The sequence below is a fragment of the Mauremys mutica genome, chromosome 10 (genome assembly GCF_020497125.1).
Source record: "Mauremys mutica isolate MM-2020 ecotype Southern chromosome 10, ASM2049712v1, whole genome shotgun sequence".
Lineage (NCBI taxonomy): Eukaryota > Metazoa > Chordata > Testudines > Geoemydidae > Mauremys > Mauremys mutica.
The window spans coordinates 59242546-59264351 of NC_059081.1; the positions used below are offsets into that span (position 1 = coordinate 59242546).

At 50.7% G+C, this 21806-nt stretch overlaps 1 protein-coding gene across 3 annotated transcripts in view; it reads left to right on the plus strand.

The window, feature by feature from the left end:
• The window catches only part of ABI2 (abl interactor 2), a 123094-nt gene that overhangs the window by 83965 nt on the left and 17323 nt on the right, over positions 1-21806 (plus strand). For all 3 annotated transcript variants that reach the window (XM_045032883.1, XM_045032881.1, XM_045032882.1), the window contains 3 exons: positions 1473-1631; positions 17330-17416; positions 17761-17934. In XM_045032883.1, coding sequence (XP_044888818.1) covers positions 1473-1631; positions 17330-17416; positions 17761-17934 — 420 coding nt within the window. The remainder of the gene's footprint in view (positions 1-1472; positions 1632-17329; positions 17417-17760; positions 17935-21806) is intronic.

Here is a 21806-nt window from a genome sequence, read left to right on the forward strand (position 1 = left end):
TCTTTAAGTAAAACAAGAATCCAGTAATTCTCAGTCTACTCTTTTGTATTTTCCAGTGGATACAGATAACAGAATTAGTGTTGAAAAGGTAAACAACATGTTATGATATTTTGGCCAATCCAGATATGCTAAAAAGACCATGGCTGATGCCAAGCTGGCCAGACAGGAATGCAGATTCTTAATGGATAAAAAGCCTCCTGTCTTCCATTGACTGTACCTACTAGCAGCATCCCTCTCCACCTACCAGTGACTCCACCCATTCTCCTCCTCCCCTACCTTCTTACTCTTTCCTAATAGGCATAACAAGAACCTTTGTGATCTCATCACTTCCCTGTTAGCTTAAAGCTTTCATTCTCAGACTGAAATTGCACCCTAATGTTTCTAATACATAAAAAAAGTTTTAAGCAAAGGTTTCATCAATCAGAATGACAGATTAAAAAAATGAGAGGACAGAAATTCACTGGGCTGAGGTTTTTAGGGGTGGGTGGTAACCCTTGGGTTTTTTACAACCATGAGATTCACCTATAATGTTGTGGAGGGGGAACCATGCAAACTAAAAACTGTCTAGTTTACCTTAGTGTCAATAACGTGCTTCAGAGCTTTAATTAGATGTAAACATATGGTAGCTTAACATCATGGTTTATGACTAGTTCACGTGTGATGACAATGAGATTCAAGTTAAATTACCAGTCTTCTAGTTGTGACTTCTGTGGTGTAGTTTAAGGTAAGCACACATTATTTACTAGATGCCTGAATCAGTTTGATATAGAAATTGTGTGTGTTGCAATGTTAACATTGGTTGGAATAAAGAGGTGGTATTGAAGGGTTGAGTCAATTAAAATTTTTCTAATACATTGGAACGTTGTACTGGATTCCCTTTCCTCTGCCCAAGCTGTTTGTTCTTTTTTATTCCCCCAAAATGATCCTCCACGCATTTCCTGAGAGCTGTGGCTGTGACTCAGCTCAGATGCCTGTGGTCTTTAGTCATAGAATAGAACATCTTTGTGGTCCTCCGAGTTGACTTCCAGTTGAATTAGCGGGTACATTGTGAGTGATGTGGACACTTGGCTAGCTAACAATGAGATGAAGCATCTCTACCTGAAATTTCAGTTCAATTTGAAAAAGACCTCCATTCATGAATGTACATTTATTATGAAGCATCATATAATATTACTAACTGGAAACAGTGTCCTCCAATTCTAACATTTTAAAGCTAAAGTTCCTCATTTCTGTATTTGCTTTTGCTGGTGGTGCTAAGTATAGCACTTGAGCAAGAGTTATTTTTCCTTGTGTCAGAATTCTCTGACATTCAGAGTTCAGCTGATCTGGCAACTGAACAAAATGCTCTTAAGATGCAGACTTACTGTTTCCCCCGCCCAAATTCAATCCTTGGAATAAGTCTTGAATGTAAGCATTAAAAAGCCAGACTTCAATCTTTTCTCTCTGCTAACGCGTCTTTCTTTCTAACCTAGGTCACCCTGTTCAGTTCTACAGCATGAACAGACCTGCCTCCCGGCATACACCCCCAACAATAGGGGGCTCTTTGCCATACAGGCGCCCTCCTTCCATCACTTCGCAAACGAGCCTTCAGAACCAGATGAATGGAGGGCCTTTTTATAGCCAGAACCCAGGTAAAAGGGTTACTTCAGTATATCCAATCCAAAACACCAACGGGTTCATAACTTCAAAGCAGTGAAGTCTGTTTGAGACTGCGCTCTTTCCACAGTAGATTTTGCGAGCTGCTTTAGGTGGTTTCTAAAACAGTATTGGTAGCCCTGGTAAGGCTATTGTCCACATATAAGGTGTTCGGTTCCCATTAATGCAAACAGCCTACAATAGTTTATTATTAATTGAAGTGAGTTTGTAAAACAAGCGTCTGACTTGACAAGACAGTGTGGGGAGGCACTACACACGATCCCCGTTACACGGCTCATCCGGTGAATCTCATTCTTGATCTGCAGTACCCCTGTTGTTCCAATCCTGGTGTGGGTTGAGTGTTTGGTCTTTCATGAACTATTTGAATCCTGGTTCCCCATTACTTCTGCCTGGAGACTTATGTTTCTCTCCTGAATAATGGTCAGTCTAGGAGGCGGGCCTTCCTCTTGGAGTGTGTTTTATCAGGCATCTAGGGTCAGGATGCCATTGGTGCTAGATATGGCAGGTAAGAGGACCTCTGCCACAGGAGTCAAGTTTCATATATGCTGGTTTAGTCTAACTGGTGACCCTTCTCTAAAAGTAGAAGGTTGAATTCTTATCTGCTCAATTTTGAGGCTTAACAAGAAGCGACGTTCTGTATCTGAGTAGGAAAGGGCTGGCTATTCATATAACCAGACCTCTTGCTCACATTTCTGATTAGAGAGGGGAAGATGTTTAGCTTCAGAACAGATTTTCCTTTATACAGAAGATGCAGAGAGATTCAATAGGAATGTTTGAAGATTATTGATTTTCAAATTTCTTATACTTAAGCTAGATATGTGCAAGTGGTGCAATGATGCTATTCTACAGTTCTGCAGTTTTAAATTGTATGTTTACCTTGAAATTATGCTCAGATTCCAGCATCTGGCCTAAGGGATTTGATCAAACTCAAACATATCATTTTATCTCTAGTTGCTAGCTAGCCTCAGAGACATTTATTTGAATCCAGGAGGACGAGGTAGTAGTGGTGGGTGGGGGAGTGAAGATGCATGATTAAATTATACTATCTGCTTGAGTTATAGTATTTGTAGTGTACATTTATAGGCATGTTGAAGGATGAAAAAAGATAGAGGGAGAAGATAGAGGAAATAGTGTCAGATACAACTAAAAAGAAATGCCTTCTGAAGTAAAGAGGATTTTCAGTATATCCAAAGTGTTCTTGACTACTGTTCTGTATTTCTGTTTTTAATGAAATGTCCTTTGGAAGTTACCACTATTGTATTGTAAAAGATGCCAGATATTCTGTAAATAAATTATGTAACCATAATTCAGTTTGTTTACCCGAGAAGAAAGTAATGATTAAGAGGATTATTCACTTGAACTATAAATCACAAAGAAAATACTTCCATGGCAGGGATACTTGGCACAGCATAAATAAGGAGATGCAGCAGAAGATGTTTCTAAATCAATGACCAGGCAGAATGTGGAATCTTAGTTGTATTCAGAGGGGTATTAAGGCAGGATCTGTGTATCTGGACTCCCAGGAAGGGAAGGGGAGCCTTTGGACTCGCAAAGTTAGAATCCATGAGTGGGACATATGACAAGTGGAGGCTGTGGTCTCCGTTCGCAGAAGGAGGAAGCAGAAGGATGGGGGACCATAGCTGCTTCTTAGCCCTACTGTAGGTTGGGGGAAAGAACAGATCTTAAAGTTTGGGGAGACCAGTGGAGGGGGGGGGGCTGGGGGCTGAAGGAAAGGCCTTTGGAGATTATCAGGATAGAAGAAGCAGGGATGTCGGATCAGGTTCATCCCATTTAATATGTGGCATTTTTTTCCCAAGAAAGCCAGTACTGGTTTTTTCTCATATTGTGTGGATTTTGTGCAGGGGATATTGATGCATTTTCCCTCCACTGTATTTTATATGCTATCAGCATAATTTTTTTTTTCTTTTCCTTTTTGGATAGCAGTACTAAGGCTATTTAACTTTTATGCTGCAGTGGTGAGGCTGTTTTTGGAAGGCTGTGGGGATGTAAGCATGTCTTTTATATAAATATGACTAAAACTGGGGTCTGAAGAACTACTACCAATTGCAAATTACTGACTGAGGATAAAGAGGATTTTATGACAGTCTTTCATTGTGGGAAAGAAGGAGAACTGAGTAAAAGATGGCACCTAGATTACAATCACTTAGCTTATCACTGAAATGCAGTTGCTTCTGGGATGTGACACCACTGCTTAGTAATATTGCCCAACAGTTATATTTAGTGAAGTAGACCATGCTCAAATGCAAGTAAAGGGAGGAATTCAGATAAAACAAAATTAGCTGAGTTAGAGTATGTACAGAGCGCTGGTATTAACATCCCTAGTCTTTTCATAGATTCCAAGGTCAGAGAGGATCAGTGTGATTGTCACAGTTCAGGGAAACTGCACTTGTATTCCCCCTCTGTGTCCAGCGAGGGCACCCACTCTAGACGCCAGGCTCCTCAGACAAATCTACATGCCTGCTGATAAGAGAACCAGAGAACACCCCAACTCCAATAAGGACTCTGGCAGTCGATGAGTTCTTCAGACACCACAAAGGGATTTTTTCTGTGGGTAGAAGTTCAAAACAGCTGTTAGCTCAGAACAAGACCCCTCCCCACCCCCCCATCTGAGTCACTTCTTTATACAGTTTGGGTCTTTGATCTGCAGAGACCCTGATTAGGTGATCAGCCAGACAGTGGTCCCCTCCTCAGGGTGAAGTTTCAGAAGGTTGGATCTTTGCATAACCAGAGGTGGTGGGAACTCCACTTAACTTTGTTTGTCTGGTGCATTGTTTAAAATAGTCCTTTGAAGCACAACACTTCCCAAGGTTTACACTGGCCACCTCTCCCCCTGGAGAAGTGACATACAATCCCACAAGAATACACACACTTTTCATTTTTAATACAACAAATTCATAAAATGCTTAAACTTCATTGAATTAATTTTAATTTAATTCAGTAAGGTTTGTCCTGGATATTGCAGGAGTTTGCCACATTTATCACAGTGATTATCTACAAAAATAACAGGAGTACTTGTGGCACCTTAGAGACTGAAAAGGTTATTTGAGCATAAACTTTCTTACTCTAATCAAGTCACCGCTTAGATGAGATGAGCTCCTTGGGACTGTCACTATAAGGCAGGTTTTCTAATCCGTTAATCATTCTCAAGGCTCATCTCTGAACCCATTGCAAAATTCTTCTTGAATTGTGGTCACCAGAACAAGAGACAGTATCCAGCAGTGTTTGCATCAGCTCCAGATACATCAGGGGTCTCAAACTCAAATGACCCCGAGGGCCGCATGAGGACTAGTGCATTGGCCCGAGGGCCGCATCACTGACACGCCCCCTTGCTGCCCCTGGCCTCACCCCCAATCCACCCCTTCCATGAGGCCCCGCCCCTGCCCTGTCTCTTCTCCACCTCCTCCCCTAAGCGCGCGCAGTTTTAATAAATATATACACTCAGTAATGCACCTCACTCAAAGGACAAAACACGCACTTAGATTTACTGCCTAAGGCTCTGGGAGGGAGTTTGGGTGGGGGAGGGGGTCTGGATGCAGGCTCTGTGCTCGATGCAGGCTCCAGGCTGCGGCAGGGGGTGGGGGTGCAGGCTTTGGGACGGAGTTTGGGGATAGGAGGGAGTGCAGGGGTGAGGGCTGTGGGGCTGAGGGTGAGGGGTACATGATGCAGGAGGGGGCTCAGGGCTAGGGAAGAGGGTTGGGCTGTGGGGTGAGGGCTGTGGATGAGGGGTTCATGATGCGAGGGGACTCAGGGCTAGGGAAGAGGGTTGGGCTGTGGGGTGAGGGCTGTGGATGAGGGGTTCATGATGCGAGGGGGCTCAGGGCTAGGGAAGAGGTTTGGAGTGTGGGGTGAGGGCTGTGGATGAGGGGTTCATGATGTGGGGGCGCTCAGGGCTGGGGCAGAGGATTAGGGTGCGGGGGGATGAGGGGTTCATGATGTGGGGGCGCTCAGGGCTGGGGCAGAGGATTAGGGTGTGGGGGGATGAGGGCTCTGGCTGTGGCTGAGGATTAGGGTGCAGGGGGATGAGGGGTTCATGATGTGGGGGTGCTCAGGGCTGATCCGGCGGTGGCCGGGGCTGATCCAGGCAGTACCGGGGGGTGGGGGGCGGGAAGAGACCCAGCTCCAACTATTGCTGGAGCAGGGCGCCCAGCCCTGAATATTGCTGGGGCCCGGGCCCCACACAAGTATATAACCTGCCGCCCATGCCCCCCGGCCCGGCTCAGCCCCGGCGGGTCTCGCTTCCCTTCCCCCCCCCCGGCCCGGCCCCGGCGGGTCCCGCTTCCCTTCCCCCGGCCCGGCCCCGGTGGGTCCCGCTTCCCTCCCCCACCCCCCGGCCCGGCGGGTCTCGCTTCCCTTCCCCCCGGCCCCGGCCCCGGCGGGTCCCGCTTTCCCCCCCCCTTACCCGAGCGCGTCTCCGGCGAGGCCTGAGCTCCGTCCCGCTCAGAGCCGCGTGGTGAGGGGGCGGGGCTGTGAGCTCCACGCCGAGCGCAGCGCTCAGCCCAGAGCTCCCAGCCCCGCCCCCTCCCCACGCGGCTCGGATCGGGGCGGGGCTCAGGCGCTCGGACGGAGACTCGGCGCTCTATGCGCCGAGGCTCCAGGAGAGGGGCGGAGGCGGGAGCCTCCGCTTTTCTCTTGGGGGCCCCTGCGGAGCTCCCCTGGGGAGCTCCGCGGGCCGCATGTTTGAGACCCCTGAGATACATAGTAAATTAATCTCTCTACTCCTACTCGTGATTCCCCTGTTTATGCCTCCCAGGATCACATTAGTCTTTTGGTCACAGCATCGTACTGGGTGCTTATGTTCAGCTGATTATCCACTCTGACCCCCAAATCTTTTTCAGAGTTATTTCTTCCTAGGCGAGAGTCCCCCATCCTGTAAGTATGGCCTGCTTTATTCCTAGATGTGTACATTTACATTTAACTGTATTAATCAGCATGTTGTTTGCTTGCATCCAGTTTCACGCAATCCAGATTGCTCTGTATTAATGACCTGGCCTGTTCAATATTTTAACTCCTCCCTCCCCCATTTGCAGGTCATCTGCAGACTTTTTCAGTGATGATTTTATGTTTTCTTCCAGGTCACTGATTAAAAAAATTAGGGCCCAAAACAGATCCCTCTAGAACCCCACTAGAAACAGGCCTGCTCAATGATTATTGCCCTTTTGCAATTACATTTTGAGACCTATCAGTTAGCCAAGCTTTTAATCTGTTTAATGTGTGCCCTGTTAATTTTATATTAATTTTTATTTTTTAATAAAAATAGTCATGGGTACCAAGTCAAACATCTTACTGAAGGCTACATGTATTATATCAGCACTAATATCTTTATCAAACTTGTCATCTCATTAAAAAAATTAAGTTAGTTTGGTAGGATCTATTTTTCATAAACTCATTGTGTTTGGCATTAAGTAATTGCTTTCCTTTATGTCTATTAGTTGAGTCCCTGATCAGCAACTCCATTATCTTGCCTGGAATTGATATCAGACTGACAGGCCTATAATTACCTAGGTCATCCCATTGAGCATTGGCCTGTCAAACTCAGCATTGTGAGTTTAATCCTTGAGAGGGCCATTTAGGGAACTGGGTTAAAAATCTATCTGGCAATTGGTCCTGCTTTGAGCAGGGGGTTGGACTAGATGACCTCCTGAGGTCCCTTCCAACTCTGATATTCTATGATTTTTTTAAAACACTGGAATAACATTAGCTTTCTTCCAGTCTTCTGCAACTATCCCAGTGTTCCAAGTCTTATTGAAAAATCAACTTAATGGTTCAGCAAGCTCCTTGGCCTGCTCTCTTAAAACTCTTAGGTGCAAGTTATCTGGATGTGCCAATTTAAAAATATGTAACTTTAGTAGTTACTGTTTAACTTCATTCCACTAGTATCTCAGAAGGATAAGTGTTATGATGATCCTACATCTGGTTTTTTTTTAAGTAATGAAAAAAATATTTATTGAAAATTTGGCTGCCTTTTCTGAAATTTTATTGATGATTCTATCATTTTTATGTGGTAGTGGACCAATACCATTGTTAGGATACCTTTTGTTCCTAATATACTTTAAAAACCTACTCCTTATTGGCCATAGATTTCGCCTTGTGTCCTTTTGCTTCCCTTATCAAATTTCTACAACCCTGGCTTCTGATTTATATTTGTTACTATCAACTTCCCCATTTTTCTGTTGTTCTCTTTTTTTATAGCTGCCTTCACTTAACCAGGTTGGTTTTTTAACCAGCATGGTAGTCTTCCTTGATTGTGGCTTTTTGGGCATCTACTAAAGTGTTTTTTAATGTCTCCCAATTAGTATTCACATTTTTTTCTGATTAAAATTCTTCTCCTGGCTGATTTGGCTCATGATTGTTTTCAGCTTTCTGGCTCTTTTAAAGGACCAAGTATGTATGTTCCTGATTTAGACTTTTCTTTTTGGACATTATAAATGTGATCAAATCATGATAACTTGTACCTAAGGTATCATTAAAGAGTTACTGATCACAGAAATAAAAATGTGTCAAGACTAATCTTATGAAGTACAGCAGGGTCTCTAATGATCACAAATAGCCAAGACCTCTGTTTGACATCTCCACTAAAAGGTATTGACTGACAATCCATAGCAACCCTTTCAAAATATTAACTAACCCATTTTAAATATCAGTTGCAAAATAAAAAAGTGTAGACATGCTACATTAAAGAATGCCAAGTTTCTTTACAAAATAAAGTGGAAAAATTATCTTAATAACACACCAATGTTTTGTACAGGTCATACATGTACTCAGATTTTTAGCCCTTTATTTTAATGAGAACGCTGTACTTACTTTTTAAAGGAAGTTAATAAGGGAGATGGAGAAATGAGCTTAGATAATTATATATTTTTCCTCTGCCATCAAACAAAACTATTTAAATTGTTCATTTTCCCCCCCCCCTTCAAATTTATATTTCCTCTATAGTTAATTCTCTTGAGGGAATTTTAAAGTGAGGATTTAGGCCCCTGAAAATAAAAGTTTAGAAGAGAAGTACTGAAGGTTCTTCTTCGAGTGATTGCTCCTATCCATTCCATGTAGGTGTGCGCGCCGCGCGTGCACGGTTCTTCGGAACATTTTTAGCCTAGCAACTCCGGCGGGCCGGCTGGCGCCCCCTGGAGTGGCGCCGCCATGGCGGCGGATATATACCCCAGCCGGCCCGTCCGCTCCTCAGTTCCTTCTTTCCGCCCGTGACGGCTAGTAGGAACAGTGGAGTGATCTGCTTTCCTCCACAGCCTTAGCGTTCTCCGATCGTTAGTGTATATAGTTATCATAGTTGTTAAGTTTTGTTAATAGTTCTATAGTTAGTGTTACGATAGTCATTAGGGAATTAGAGGGGTTAGCCCTCTTCTTCCGCCCCGGTGCGGGCTTATGCCCGGACCGGCGGGTTTCAAGCCCTGCGCGGCTTGCCAGCGGTCTATGCCGGTGAGTGACCCGCACGACTCCTGCCTCCGCTGTCTTGGAGAGTCGCACCGGTCGGACAAGTGCCCCATTTGCGTCGCTTTCAGGCCTCGCACGAGGAAGGAGCGGGACTCACGGTTGAAACAACTCCTCATGGAGTCGGCCCTCCAACCTCCGGCACCAGCACCGGCGGCGCCAAAGACTGCCTCAGCTAGCAGCGCGCCGACCGCACCCAGCCGCCCCGGTGCCGATGATGCATCTCGGCACCCGGCACCGAAGACCCGGCACCGCTCCATCTCCCTGGGAAAGAAGCGCAAAGTGCCGAAGACGGTCTCGGACAAGCATAAGAGACCGTTAGCCCAGCCGCCTCCGACTGTAACGGTGCAGGCTGAGGCTGTGCACAAAACGTGCACCGTGCTGTCGACTCCGGCGCCGCAAGGCCCGTCGAGTCCGGCACCGCCCGGCTCCCCGGTACCTACCGAGGAGGAGCTGAGGCTGCCGTCCACGCCCGAGGCGTTCGCGACGGCAAGACATTTGATTGACCTTACCGCTGATGCAAGCGCTCAGCTGCCGGTGCCACCGGTGCGGACTCTCAAATCTATTGGGAAGCCACTTATGATGCGCCCCCCGTCCCCGGGCCTCCGAGCTGATCGCAGCACCGCCGCCAGATCTCGGTCCCGATCTCGCTCACGGCACCGCTCTCCACCGCACCGGGCACGACGATCCACGTCGAGACGACGCTCCCCGTCTCCTCGCCGGTCGCAGTCCCGGCACCGCTCCCAGTCGCGGTACCGGTCGCACTCCCGGCGACGTTCCAAGTCCCGGTCGCCGAGTCGCCGGCATCGCACCAGGTCCGGCTCCAGGCACCGCGAGAGGCGTCGAGAGTCACGCAGTCGCTCCAGGCGCCGCCGCACGCGGTCCAGATCCGCATCCCGGCACCGTCGGTCGAGCTCCCGACGCCGCAGGTCGAGCTCCCGGGGCCGAAGGTCGAGCTCCCGGCACCGCCGGTCGAGCTCCCAGCACCGCGCCACGCGCAGGTCCCGTTCGCCGGCTAGACCAAGTGACAACCGGCACCGTCCGTCGGCACCGCGGGGGCACTTTACTCCGGCACCGGACGTCCGCCCGGCCACCGCTTCGGCCCCCCCCGGCCATCAAGAGAGCCCTCAGTCGCTTCCCCTGGGGGCAGCGCAATTGACTTCCGGGCGGGGTCCCTCCCACCAGAACATGGACCTCAACAATGGGGATTTTGGGTGCCTTGGGCCGAACATGAACAGGGGCCTCCCCTTCCGCCGCGACAGCCAGGCTCGGTGCGCTCGGTACCGGTAGCCACGGTCAGCAGGCCACCTCCGTCCCCCACTCCACAGGCCGCCGCTCACGGCACGCACTTAGAGCATGAAACGCGGGCACCTATTCCCGCAGACACGGAGCAGGCACCGGAAGAAGTGCTACCGGGTCCTTCCTCATCCTCCTCCCCCGATGAGGCGGTGGCAGGGGCGTCACCGTCGGAGCCTCCGCCGATCGACCTCAAGGCTCACCAGGACCTTCTCAGAAGGGTAGCTAAGGCCATCAACCTACCCGTGGAAGAAGTCCAGGAGGTCGATGACCCCATCACGGACGTGGTGGGGGCGGAGGCCCCCGTGAGGGTAGCGCTCCCCTTCATCCGGACAATTCAAAAGAACAATGCCGCTATCTGGCAGTCGCCCTCTTCCGTCCCGCCTACAGCGCGCGGGGTTGAGAGGAAGTACTCGGTCCCTCCGAGGGGGTACGAATACCTTTACGTTCACCCGGCTCCGGACTCTCTAGTTGTCCAATCTGTCAATGACCGGGAGCGACACGGACAGCCCGCCGCTGCGCCAAAGTCGAAGGAGTCCAAGCGCATGGACTTGTTAGGCCGAAAAATTTACTCAGCGGGCGGCCTCCAACTCCGCATCGCCAACCAAATGGCCCTGCTCTCGAGATATACATTCAACATCTTGGGCTGCCTAGGGAAATTTGCAGAGCTCACCCCGCAGGATTCCCGCCGAGAATTCTCGGCACTGCTGGAGGAAGGAAAGCTGGCTTCCCGAACCTTAATTAAGGCAGCGGTAGACGCAGCGGACTCGGGGGCCAGGACCATAGCGTCAGGGGTAACCATGCGACGCATTGCATGGCTTCAGTCCTCTACTCTGCCGCCGGAGGTCCAATACACGCTCCAGGACCTTCCTTTTGAGATGCAGGGTCTATTCTCAGAAAAGACTGATACCCGCATTCAGACCCTAAAGGACGGCAGAGTGGCGATCCGCACATTAGGAATGCACACGCCGGCCACCCAAAGGCGTTCCTTCCGGCGTCAACCTTATCGCCCCTTTCAACACAACCGACCTCGCCCGCCTAACAATCGGCGCTCAGCCCCCTTCCGCCGCAGACCATCGGGCGGGCGGCGTAATCAAGCCCACGGATCGTCCAAGGCCCCTCAAGACCCAAAGACGGCCTTTTGATGGGACGCCCGAGGGCCGCTCACCTCTCTCCAATCAGGATCCACCCCTTCTGTTTTCCGATCGCCTTTCCCGCTTCCTCCAGGCGTGGTCATCTATAACATCAGACAGTTGGGTCCTCAGCACTGTCCAATACGGCTACCGCCTACAGTTCATTTCGCCCCCTCCCTCCCACCCACCCTCCCTGTCCCTCTTCAGGGACCCCTCTCACGAGCAAGTCCTCTTACAGGAGGTCCAATCTCTGTTGAGCGTGGGTGCCATCGAGGAGGTGCCTCCCAGCAGGCGAGGCAGGGGATTCTATTCCAGATACTTCCTCATCCCCAAGGCGAAAGGAGGCCTTCGTCCCATCTTAGACCTCCGGGAGCTCAAAAGATACCTGTGGAAGCTCAAGTTTCGAATGGTAACCTTGGGGTCCATTATCCCTTCCTTGGATCCTGGAGACTGGTTTGCTGCCCTCGACATGAGGGATGCCTACTTTCATGTGGCAATCTACCCCCCCCACAGACGCTTCCTGCGCTTCATGGTCAACGGAGCTCATTACCAGTTCGCAGTGCTCCCCTTCGGCCTCTCCACCGCGCCGAGGGTATTCACCAAGTGCATGGCGGTCGTCGCCGCAGCCCTCCGCCGTCGTCGCATCCACGTCTACCCATATCTCGACGACTGGCTGATTCGGGGCCGCTCCCAAGAGCTGGTGGCGAATCAGGTGACCGAGATTCTACATCTGTTCCGGTCTCTCGGCCTGCTTGTCAACACCGAGAAGTCCCTCTTAGTTCCAGCGCAAAGAGTGGAGTTCATAGGAGCGGTCCTCGACTCCAATCTGGCCAGAGCGTGCCTCCCTCGCACTCGGCACGAGACGTTGGCCTCCCTCATTCGGGAACTGCAGGCCTTTCCGACGACAACGGTGCGATCCTGCCTCCACCTCCTGGGTCACATGGCAGCGTCCACATTTGTGACCGCACACGCCAGGCTGCGACTTCGCCCATTCCAAATGTGGCTGGCATCGGTGTACTGCCCTCATCGCGATCCCCTAGACATGGTGGTAACGGTGGCAAAGCCCGCTCTCCAGACGCTCACCTGGTGGCTGGACCCGGAAACGGTCTGCGAGGGAGTTCCGTTCCGCCCGCCTCGCCCGTCAATCACCTTGACGACGCTGGGCTGGGGGGCTCACGTGGGAGACCGACACACCCAGGGTCTCTGGTCACCCCAGGAGCTCTCCCTCCATATCAACGTCCGGGAGCTGAGAGCGATCCGCTTAGCTTGTCTCGCCTTTCGGGCTCACCTGCAGAACCGCTGTGTAGCGGTCTACACGGACAACACCACAGCCATGTTTTATGTCAACAAGCAGGGCGGAGCGCGGTCCTCCCCACTTTGCAACGAGGCATTGCTCCTCTGGGATTTCTGCGTAACCCACTCGATTCGCCTCGAAGCGTTTTTTCTGCCAGGAGCGCAGAACACGTTGGCCGACCGCCTCAGCAGGTCCTTCGCCTCTCACGAGTGGTCCCTTCGCCCAGATGTGGCTTATTCCATCTTCCAGAGGTGGGGCTTTCCCCAGATAGACCTCTTTGCTTCCCGGTCCAACCGCAAATGCCACAGGTTCTGCTCCTTCCAAGGTCAAGCTCCAGGCTCCCTCTCAGATGCGTTTCTCCTGTCATGGACAGAGCCTCTTCTCTACGCGTTTCCTCCGTTTCCGCTCGTCCACCGAGTGTTACTCAAGATCCAGAGAGACAGCGCCCGCATCATACTCGTCGCTCCGGCCTGGCCCAGGCAGCACTGGTATACCCTGCTGCTCGAGCTGTCGGTTCGGGAACCCATTCCCCTTCCGCTGTGGCCGGACCTCATAACCCAGGACCTCGGCAGGCTTCGTCACCCGAACCTGCAATCGCTGCATCTTACAGCTTGGTTCCTGAGTGGTTAACCGACGCAGAGAGGGATTGCTCCGCAGCGGTGCAGCAAGTTCTGCTCGAAAGCAGGAAACCTTCAACGCGAACTACTTACCTCGCCAAGTGGAAGCGCTTTGCCCTCTGGTGCGACCAGAGAGGTATCAACCCTTTCTCGGCCCCCATCCAGACTGTCCTCGACTACCTTTGGTACCTCAAAGGTCAAGGTCTTGCAATCTCGTCCCTCAGGGTGCACCTGGCAGCGCTGTCAGCATTTCGACCAGCTATAGGAGGTCGCTCGATCTTCTCCAACCCGATGGTATCACGATTCCTTAAAGGGTTAGACCGTCTCTACCCGCAGGTGCGTCCTGCTGCTCCGACATGGGATCTGAACCTGGTCCTCGCCCAGCTCATGGGCCCACCCTTCGAGCCCCTCGCTACGTGCTCTCGCCTCCATCTTACCTGTAAGACGGCCTTCCTCGTGGCGATCACATCCGCCAGACGGGTCTCAGAGCTCCGCGCCCTGACGGCGGGTCCCCCGTATACCGTCTTTCACGGGGACAAGGTGCAGCTCCGACCACACCCGGCCTTCCTCCCCAAGGTGGTGTCGGCCTTCCATCTCAACCAGGAGATCTTCCTCCCGGTCTTCTTCCCGAAGCCGCATGCCTCGCCTCGGGAACAGCAGCTGCATACCCTCGACGTCCGCCGAGCACTCGCGTTCTACATCGACCGCACGAAGCCTTTTCGGCGTTCGTCCCAGCTGTTTGTGGCAATAGCTGACCGCATGAAAGGCGAGCCAGTTTCCTCGCAGCGGATTTCTTCCTGGGTGACGTCCTGCATCAGAACGTGTTACGAGCTTGCTCGCGTTCCCCTGTGCCGACTCACCGCACACTCGACGAGGGCACACGCCTCATCGGCCGCTTTCCTGGCCCATGTCCCCATCCAGGACATCTGTAGAGCGGCCACCTGGTCTTCAGTCCATACCTTCGCTTCCCACTACGCGTTGGTGCACCAGTCTCGAGACGACGCAGCCTTCGGCTCTGCGGTATTACACTCCGCCACGTCTCATTCCGACCCCACCGCCTAGGTAAGGCTTGGGAATCACCTACATGGAATGGATAGGAGCAATCACTCGAAGAAGAAAAGACGGTTACTCACCTGTAGTAACTGGTGTTCTTCGAGATGTGTTGCTCCTATCCATTCCAATCCCGCCCTCCTTCCCCACTGTCGGAATAGCCGGCAAGAAGGAACTGAGGAGCGGACGGGCCGGCTGGGGTATATATCCGCCGCCATGGCGGCGCCACTCCAGGGGGCGCCAGCCGGCCCGCCGGAGTTGCTAGGCTAAAAATGTTCCGAAGAACCGTGCACGCGCGGCGCGCACACCTACATGGAATGGATAGGAGCAACACATCTCGAAGAACACCAGTTACTACAGGTGAGTAACCGTCTTTTCCCTTATCTTCCAAGTGTGTGCAGTTTCTCAAGGGTTATCTTTCTCTTATTCACACAACACAAGTGAATTGCTTGTTTCCTGAGGTCGTTTGGGGGGGGTATCTAGCTAGATCCCTTCTGGTGAAAGATTTATGGGTACAGTTCTTTAGGAGCTGTTTCAAAAAGTATCTTCAAAATGTCTGCCCCCCCCTGCGCATTTGGCTCCACAGAGGAGCTTGGGCTGAAGGTGAAGCTGGGGGCAGATTGGGGGATGGGGGTAGGAGCTGGGGCTAGAGGCAGAGCTGGCCTGGGCACAGAGAGGGAATGAGGGCAGAGCTGGGCTTGGCAGGGCAGAGTATGGCTGGGTGGCAGTCCCTCCCTGTCCCCCATGTGGGCTGCCCCAGGCCCCAACTCACCCCTCCCTCCCAAAAAATCGTTCCTCCATACCCATCTGGGGGCGTGCGGCCCACAGTTAGGGGATCACTGCGTTAGAGAGAGAATGGGTGAAGGAATGTCTTTTATTGGACCAACTTCTGTTGGTGAAATAGACAAGCTTTCAAGCTTTCATAGAGATCTTCAGCTCTCTAAGCTTGACTTTCTCCAAGAGAACTTGGTCCAGTGGAAGATATTACCTCACCCACTGTAAGTGTGCGGACTCACCCCTGCGGCGCCTCCTGCTGGTCATCCTCAGAGAATTAGCTCTCCCAGTGTCCGGAGCGCCCTCTGCAGGCCGGTGATCCGCCTTACTGCTGGCCCTGTGTCCCTCATCTTGGGTGCTGCTCCCCTGGCAGTACCCCTTACAGCCTCAGGGTCTCCCCCTCCACTAGCCCCACTTTGCCTCAGTGTTCGGCTACTGCCAGTCACCATCTAGCCCCCTGCTCACTCGGGCAGACTGCAGTGTAAGCCACTCATCGTAGGCAAAGGAGGTTCAGACCTGCTGCCCCCTGCAACCCAGTACCTGATGGGCCTTACCAGGCCTTCAGCCTGGGGCTTTCCTAGGCCGGAGCTCCCTAGGCCTTTCCCCAGCCTATCTCCACTCTAGGGTCCCTTGTTAGCACCTTGCAGCCTCTACAGAGGGAGAGTGCCTGTGCCTCTGGCTCACAGCCTTTTATAGGGGCCAGCTGGGCCTGATTGGGGCATGGCCCCAGCTGAGCCTATTTTCCCCAATCAGCCCAGGCTTCATGCCCCAGCCACAGCCCTCTTCTGGGCTGTTTCAAGCCCCGCAGGGCAGGAGCGGGTAATCACTCCGCTACACCCACCTTGTCACTCTAATCTCCTCAGACCAGCATGGTTACCTGAACACCATCAAGAAATCAATATTATGTTGTTGCTGAAAAAGGAAAAACTCTCTTGTTTATTCTATTCCAATAAAAATAGAGTTTAAGAGAAGAAAGTATCTTCATGGTAGTTAGATGAAACAAGTTCAACTGGGTTTTGGGTGTTATGAAAAGGAACTGGCATGGGAATTTTCAAACAGAGAAAACTAAAACTTGCTGCAAGTGATATTTATATTTCTTAAAACTCTTCTCTTTTGGATGTCCATCCTTTTTGTCACACCTCCTTTGGTAGGTTGCTGTAGTATCTGAATGATGGACATGCCTAGTTTCCTGTTTGTTGTGTTGTTTTATTTCTAATTTACAGTCGAACCCATTTATGTCGACCTCGGTTAACTTGCCAATCCTGTTAAGTCGACGGTTTACAAGTGGAACCGCCAGACTCCCTCTTTGGCTTATGAGTTTCTCATCCGTTATGTCGATTTGCCGAACCCTAATATCTCGAGCCCGTCCCCGACCCACCGTGTCCCCAGCCGCCGGCTCCCCGGCTCTCCAGCCGCGCGGTTCCCCAGCCGCCCGCTTCCCGCGTCCCCAGCCGCCCGGCTCCCCGCGTCCCCGACCCACCGTGTCCCCAGCCGCCCGCTCCCCGGCTCCCCAGCCCCGCGGTTCCCCGCTTCGCCGCCCGGCCGTCCGCCCGGCTCCGCTTCCCCGCCCGCCCCCGTATACCCGGTCCCTGCCTGTCCCCGCCCGCCTGGCCCCGCATACCTGGTCCCTGCCCGTCCCCGCCCCACATACCTGGTCCCGGCTTCTCCTGCCGCCCGCGCCGGCTCCGCTTCCCCGCCCGCCGGTCCCCGCTTCCCCGCCCCCGCATACCTGGTCCCTGCCCGTCCCGCCCGCCGGCCCGCATACCTGGTCCCTGCCCGTCCCCGCCCCACATACCTGGTCCCGGCTTCTCCTGCCGCCCGCCCGCCGGCTCCGCTTCCCCGCCCGCCCGTCCGTCCGTCCGCCCGGCTCCGCTTTGCCGGATCCAGCCACGTGCAGGCAGCGCGGTAAGGAGGCAGGGAGGGGGTGGGGGGGTGGATAGGGGTTTATCTCGATCATTGGTTATCTCGATGGCTTTTGGCAAACCCCTAGGCCGTCGAGATAACAGGGTTTAACTGTATTTGTCTTTTTTACTCCTTTGTTGCAGTATCCCTTGCTCCTCCTCCTCCTTCCATCCTACAGGTAACTCCACAGTTACCACTGATGGGATTTGTGGCCAGAGTTCAAGAAAATAGTAAGTTTGTTTCTTCCTTGTGCTATGATTGGGCACTGGGTCTGGCCTTCGTTTCATGTGTGGAAAAACCTCAGCTGGACGTAGCCAGAATTCTGCTTTTCAATACTTGGCTTTGTTTGGTGAATTTCAAATAAAACAGGAAAAAACAAACAAGATGAAAAATATTTGTCAAGAGACTCTGATCCTTTCCCCTCCCCAACTTAGTGTCTTACTGTATTTCTGTTCCTAAATTCTAGCGTTAGGTCCCCATGAAATTAGTTAGCTCTTGAATAGAGACAACTACTTCTAATCTGCAACTGTAGTTCTAGAGGGTGTTTCATGCTGATCTTGCTGCTTATTTTTAGTTTCAGATACTCCACCTCCTCCTCCACCTGTAGATGAGCCAGTCTTTGATGAGTCCCCACCTCCACCTCCACCCCCAGAAGATTATGAAGAGGAGGAGGCAGCTGTGGTTGAGTACAGTGATCCTTATGCTGAAGAGGACCCTCCATGGGCACCAAGGACCTATTTAGAAAAGGGTAGGTTTAAAGAGCGAGAGAGAGAGATGGTGGTGGTATCATCAGTTCTACAGTCTTTTGCTAAAAACCCTAACTTCAGAATTTACATGTATTAAATGAGAATCTTTCAATAGGTCTGTTGCTTGCTTTGGATAATCAAGCTTTTATATCATTAATCTGCAATTCCTAAAGAAGTTACTTTGTCACCTTCCTGTCAGTCCATGTAATTTGTGATTCTAGAGATTTGGTCTGGCTGGAGAATTGATTCCCTTCAGCTGAATCACAGTGGTTTTGTTTTTTATTCAAACGAACTCTCTAGGATGCCACCATGTGTCTAGTAATACCAGTCGTTGCTATGTAGAACAGGTTTCTTGCACATTGCTTTACTAACACAATACTGCATATTAAGAGTACGGTACTGTGTGGTATCCCAGCTGATTTCTCCCCTCTTCCCATTGTACTGGAGACGGTGCCTGTAAAGTACATTCTGCAAGGTTATCAGGAACATAGGAGAGGGAATGGACTTCCTGGGTCGTTAAGTCCAGTCCCCTGCTTTCATGGGCAAACCATCATATTATCCTGTTTGTAAATTTATCAAGCTCATTCTTAAAACTAGTTTTAGGTTTCCCATCTCCACTGCTCCCATTGGAAGGTTTTCCAGTCACCTCTCGTAGTGAGAAACCTTCTTCTGATTTCCAGCCTGAATTTATTCATGGCCAATTATACTAATTTGGTTTTGTTACCAACATAATCCTTTAGTTTAAATAGCTTTTCTTCCTTGCTCCTGCCCCTTGATGTGCTTGTGTTTGAGTCACAGTAATGATGCTATAGTTAAGGCTGCAACTGGCTTTCTATTGTAATTCCAGTTTTAACCTTTCCTTGATCCCTTAAAAAAAAAAAAAAAAGACCTGTCTGAAATTTTGCATGTTACTTTGACAGAGACATGTTTAGGAAGAGTTTCCGGTTTAAGCAGAGTATGTTTGAGAAGTGAGACTTTGGAAGGCAAGTACCAGCCAAGCTCCTTGTGCCACATAGCTGACATTAGCCTTATACCCAGACTTAGACGTCTGTCCAGGTCAAGACCTTTCAAGCTATGCTGCTTTGTCAGAGTGGTCACCTTCTTCCTTGAGGTAGCGTCTGTATTTTCCCTCAAGCAATATGCAACCCCCCATTCTCCTCAGGGCTACTGGATTTCGTGAACCTTTAGAAAGCAGTGCCTCTCTCAACAACAAATGTCCAGACATGAGGTTATAAAAGGGCTGTCTGGTGCCAACCACACCAGTTCATTCCATTCTGTGGTTAGCTGTGTGTGCAGGAACTTTCTCTTGATGGCTGCAGGGATTTGTGGAGATTTGTATCCACATCTCCCCTAAGGGTTGTTAGATGGTAGGTGGTTAGTAAGTGTTGGATAGCTTGTGGCTGTTGCACCATGGACATTGATGTTGACTGACCAGACTCCAGAGACACGGGCAGATTTTAGAAGTCTGTGCACCTTGTACTTGTTGGCTTTGTCTTGAGGATCCAGCTAAGTGTGGAAAAGCTTAGCTCTTTCCCCTCCTACGCTTTCAGGAAGACATCTGTTCCCACGGTTCCTAGTGCAGTGTGTGGCACTGCTGTGGTGACAGCACTGACCTGGCCTTACATTAAAATGTCCATGTTAAATGATTTTGGCATGCTGATGAGACACATCAGAAAGGTAATGGCGACTTTGAAAAGCTTCTCTCTCTGCCAAACTTAAATGGGAATTCATGGGACAAAGAAAAGGCACTTCCCTGCCCCTAGTGTTTTATCCTTGCCAAATTTTGAAGGCCTCTTGAAAGCGATGAAGTTAGCGCTTCTCACAAAAATAGTTTCAAGAATCTCAGAACAAAAAGTGTGTGTGTGTGTGTGTGTGTGTGTGTGTGAGAGAGAAGCTTAAATTCCATCTTGACTGGGTATCTTTTTTGGGAATTAGTTATACTAAATTTCTTTCACAGGCTAAAAATATGGTTATATAGAGTGAAAATTCCTGTGTTACTGCCACTGAAAACTTTTCTAGGAGAAATCCTGGTTCCAGTGGTGAAGCAGGGCAGTGTACCTATTAATAAATAAATAAAGATATAAAATGTAGCACAGAAAGACTTTCCAACTGTGGTAGTGAATGTTAGACACTTCAACAACGTTCACACTTAGGGTTGCCAATTTTCTACTCTCACAAAACCGAACACCCTTGCCTTGCCCCCTACCCCCCTCCTCTGAGGCCCAACCCCTGCCCTGCCCCTTCTCTGAGGCCTCGCCCTCCACTCACTCCATCCCCCCTCCATCTGTCCCCATCCTCACTCACTCGCTCATTTTTACCAGGCTGGGGCAGGGGGTTGGGGTGCGGGTGTGTGTGTGTGAGGGCTGTAGCTGGGGGTGCAGGCTCGGGGGTGGGGCTGGGATGAGGGGTGTGGGGTGCAGGAGGTTGCTCTGGGCTGGGTTTGAGGGGTTCAGAGAGCAGGAGGGGGATCAGGGCAGGGGGTTGGGGCACAGGAGGAGGCATGGGCGGCACTTACCTCAAGCAGCTCCTGGAAGCAGCGGCATGTCCCCCCCCACCCCCGACTCCTAGTGCTGTCTGCAGGCGTCGACCCCGCAGTTCCCATTGGCCACAGTTCCTGGCCAATGGGAGCTGCAGATCGGGTGCTTGTGGCAGAGGCAGCATGCTGAGACCCCTGGCTGCCCCTATGTGTTGAAGCCAGTGGGGGGATATGCCACTGCTTCTGGGAGCCACGCAGAGCCACGGCAGGCAGGGACCCTGCCTTGTCGCACTGTGCTGCTGACCAGACTTTTAAGAGACTGGTCAGCAGTGCTCACCGGAGTCCCCAGGGTCCCTTTTTGACCGGGCGTTCTGGTCAAAAACCAGACACCTGCCAACCCTATTCACACTGCACCAAGAGAAAAAATTCATGCATGCAAGAAAAATAAATTCAGTACAGTAGCTGGGGAAAAAATGAAGATTGTGAAGAAGCAACCTCTGCCAGTCCCTGCAGACTGCAAAACAGCTGTCTCTTTCCCTACCTAGCTGCCATAAGTGTGTGGTTCACGAAACACACAGACTTCACCGGCAGGCTGAGACAAGTTGTCAGACAAAATATCTGACTTGCAGGATATTTGCATACATTGCTACACCTAGTGACCTTTCCATGGGTCTGATTGACATCGTTCTATTGATACCCACAGACTCTTTTGTTTGATAAACATTGCTTCAGCTTATTCCTGTCAAGGAGGCTTATTTCCATGAGGGAGGGCAGGAAAATAGCCACTGATACAAAGCATTACTGTTGCAGTGGAGTGTCTGGAATGGAGATGCCGATTATTGACCTTAGTGCACCTCACATGGAGTGATCAGCTTTTTCTGGAAGGTTAAATCTCTCCGTTGCACTTCTTTCTGTGAGAATAGGTGGCATGTTTTCTTCAGGCTAGGACCAGTACAGGTCACTTCTGTAAGTCTTTACCCTTGTTGATTAGATTCATTGCTTCACTAACACTTGCTTTTTACTTTGTACCCTGAAGTATTGAGGGTGCTCAGCATTCACTCTGTTTTTGTTGCTTGCTGACACTGCTTATGCTGCGAGGCATTTTCTGTTGTGTGAAGCCTACTGCCCTGTTACTGTGTCCATAAGGAACAGTGAGTCTCAAGTATTTCCTGAGGAGAACTTTCCACGTGTGAGACTTCTCATTTTTTGGGCTGTTATGGTATTTCCTAACTCCAAATACACTTGTAGAGAGCAATCTTTACTAAAGTTCTGGTAGCCTTGTCACCTGGACCTCAGGAAAACTTCACTGGTCTTTAATCCAATGAAGAAAAAAGGAGACGGCAACCGTTTGTTGTGTTACTAATGCAGGGTTTTAAAGAAGTGTGACATAGTTACTAG